Source organism: Rosa chinensis, chromosome 6, assembly GCF_002994745.2.
Source record: "Rosa chinensis cultivar Old Blush chromosome 6, RchiOBHm-V2, whole genome shotgun sequence".
NCBI classification, from domain to species: domain Eukaryota; kingdom Viridiplantae; phylum Streptophyta; class Magnoliopsida; order Rosales; family Rosaceae; genus Rosa; species Rosa chinensis.
The window spans coordinates 68867354-68869516 of record NC_037093.1 but is presented as its reverse complement, the minus strand read 5'-3'; the positions used below and the strand labels follow the sequence as shown (position 1 = coordinate 68869516).

Genomic DNA, 2163 nt, shown 5'->3' with positions numbered 1-2163 from the left:
ACATGAGTCAAAGAAATCCTTTTTTTGGATGGATTACAAAGAATTAACATGAAGCTTCCCAAATTATTCCCTATTGAATTTTGCCGAGAAGAAAAAGAAAATTAATTACAACAGTGTGGAGTGTCATAAACCAAATTCTTGAGGGAAAAAAAAAGAAGAAGAAGAAGAAGCAAGAAACGAATGTCTCTCCCAACCAGAAAAGAAATTAAACAAATAAAAAATATAACAAAAAAGCAATGCCAACCTAACGAAAACAAACAATGAAACAATTGGGCAGCTCCAAATAATCATGTCTATAATAAGAGTGAATAAGACCAAAAGGCCACCATGTCAAATCATTGGTCTAATTAGTCACAAAATGAATAAGACCAAAAGTACTTATGCGAGTATTTATCTACGAAAATGATATGTGGAGGGTGTAGTTCAAAAACCATTGACAGGCAAGATCCATGTAATTAAGAATGCATTAGTTATGGTGTGTGTTAACTGAGTAACTAAATGTGGACGGCAATTTTTTAGGTACGACTAGAACAACTGATCAAATAATCGTAACTGTTTTCAGGCAAAGAGTGAGAAATTCGCTCCACACCTTAACTTGAGCTCTTTCTAACATCCAATTTCCTTGTCTCTCTAATTATAGTCATTCCCTGCAAGATTGTCCCCCATATATAAATCTCCCAAAGTCACTAAACACAAACCAGGCTTTCAAAGCAAAGACCACCCAAAAAAGAAATTAAAAAAATAACAAGTAATAAACTTCAGTGCAACTTTCAAAAATGAAGACGAATAAAGCTAAAGCCTCTGTCTCCTTCTTCCTTCTCATGATGTTGTTAATAAGCTCTTGTTCGGCTTTCAACATCACCAAGCTCCTCGAAAAGGAAGACGATTTCAGCAACTTCAACCAGCAGCTCTCCCAGACCAAAATCGCCGACCAGATCAACAAGCGAAGCACCATCACCGTCCTCGCCGTGGACAACAGCGCAATAGGCGGTCTAGGTGACGACAGCTCCGTGACGAAGGCGATCATGAGCGTCCACGTCATCCTCGACTACTACGACAAGGAGAAGCTGACCAAGCATGCCAAGACCAACAAGAGCGCCATGCTGACGACGCTGTACCAGACCTCCGGGTTGGCTAAGAACCAACAGGGCTTCCTCCGAGTAGCAGCCGACGACGGTGAGATTACTTTCGGGTCGGCAAGCAAGGGTGGACAAATGAACTCCAAGCTGGTCAAGTCTGTGACAGCTCAGCCCTTCAACATTTCCGTGCTTCAGGTTAGTTCCATCATAGAGGTTCCCGACATTAATGCTAATCCTTCCCCCGAAAAGGCTCCGGCACCGAAGAGGGGAAAGCCTCCGAGTTCGTCCGACGACGCCGACAGTCCCTCCGACGACGACTCTGACAGTCCCTCCGACGACACAGCCGACAGTCCCGGGGACGACTCGGACTCGGAGGCTCCCAGTCCGTCGAAGCACCATACACCACCCAAGCCTAAGGATGATACGTCAGATTCGCCATCGTCGAGTCCAGCGCCTGCGCCCGGTAAGAGTGATGCACGCGCCACCGCTGCGGAGATGGGCGTTGGGGTTGTTGCTATGGGGTTAGTTTCGGTGTTAGTTGCCTTCTTTTGACGAGCATGACAACGGATACGGCCAATAAGAATATGTAACTGAAAAATCAGCTACCTCGAGGGTAGAAAGATTTGAATCTGAATTAGTTTGTAAGGCATTGATATATCTGTTCTGTAAAAGCTTGAAAACTCAAAGAAAAAGAGAGCGACAGAGAGATTTTTTAACCGTCATCTAAATATGCATAGGCTTTTTGCTTGTTATTAAGAACATCGATTAGTTACAACTTACTAGGGATTGATCAATACAATCATGAAGCTACTAAGTTGGCATTTCTAACCAAATACATACCGGCCTTATTTGAATTTGTTAGGAGTATATTAGGGTATTTTGGTAATTTTAGTAGTAGAAAAGCTGATATAATTGTAATTTGTAACCAACTCAATAACAATGTAGTCCTCTGTCATTCTACGTAGTACATGTTGCACATCATAAGGTAGCTTTACCATTTTACTGAATAATTTATATTTAGATTTACTCTTAACTCTTTTTTTATCATATTAAAAGAATTTAATATTACTTCAATTACCATATT

At 41.4% G+C, this 2163-nt stretch overlaps 1 protein-coding gene across 1 annotated transcript; it reads left to right on the top strand.

The window, feature by feature from the left end:
* Positions 1 to 776: 776 nt before the first annotated feature.
* LOC112171837 (fasciclin-like arabinogalactan protein 14) lies at positions 777 to 1631 on the top strand. Its single transcript, XM_024308954.1, has one exon. The coding sequence runs from the start codon at positions 777 to 779 to the stop codon at positions 1629 to 1631; it is 855 nt and encodes a 284-aa protein (XP_024164722.1).
* The last annotated feature ends 532 nt before the right edge of the window (positions 1632 to 2163 follow it).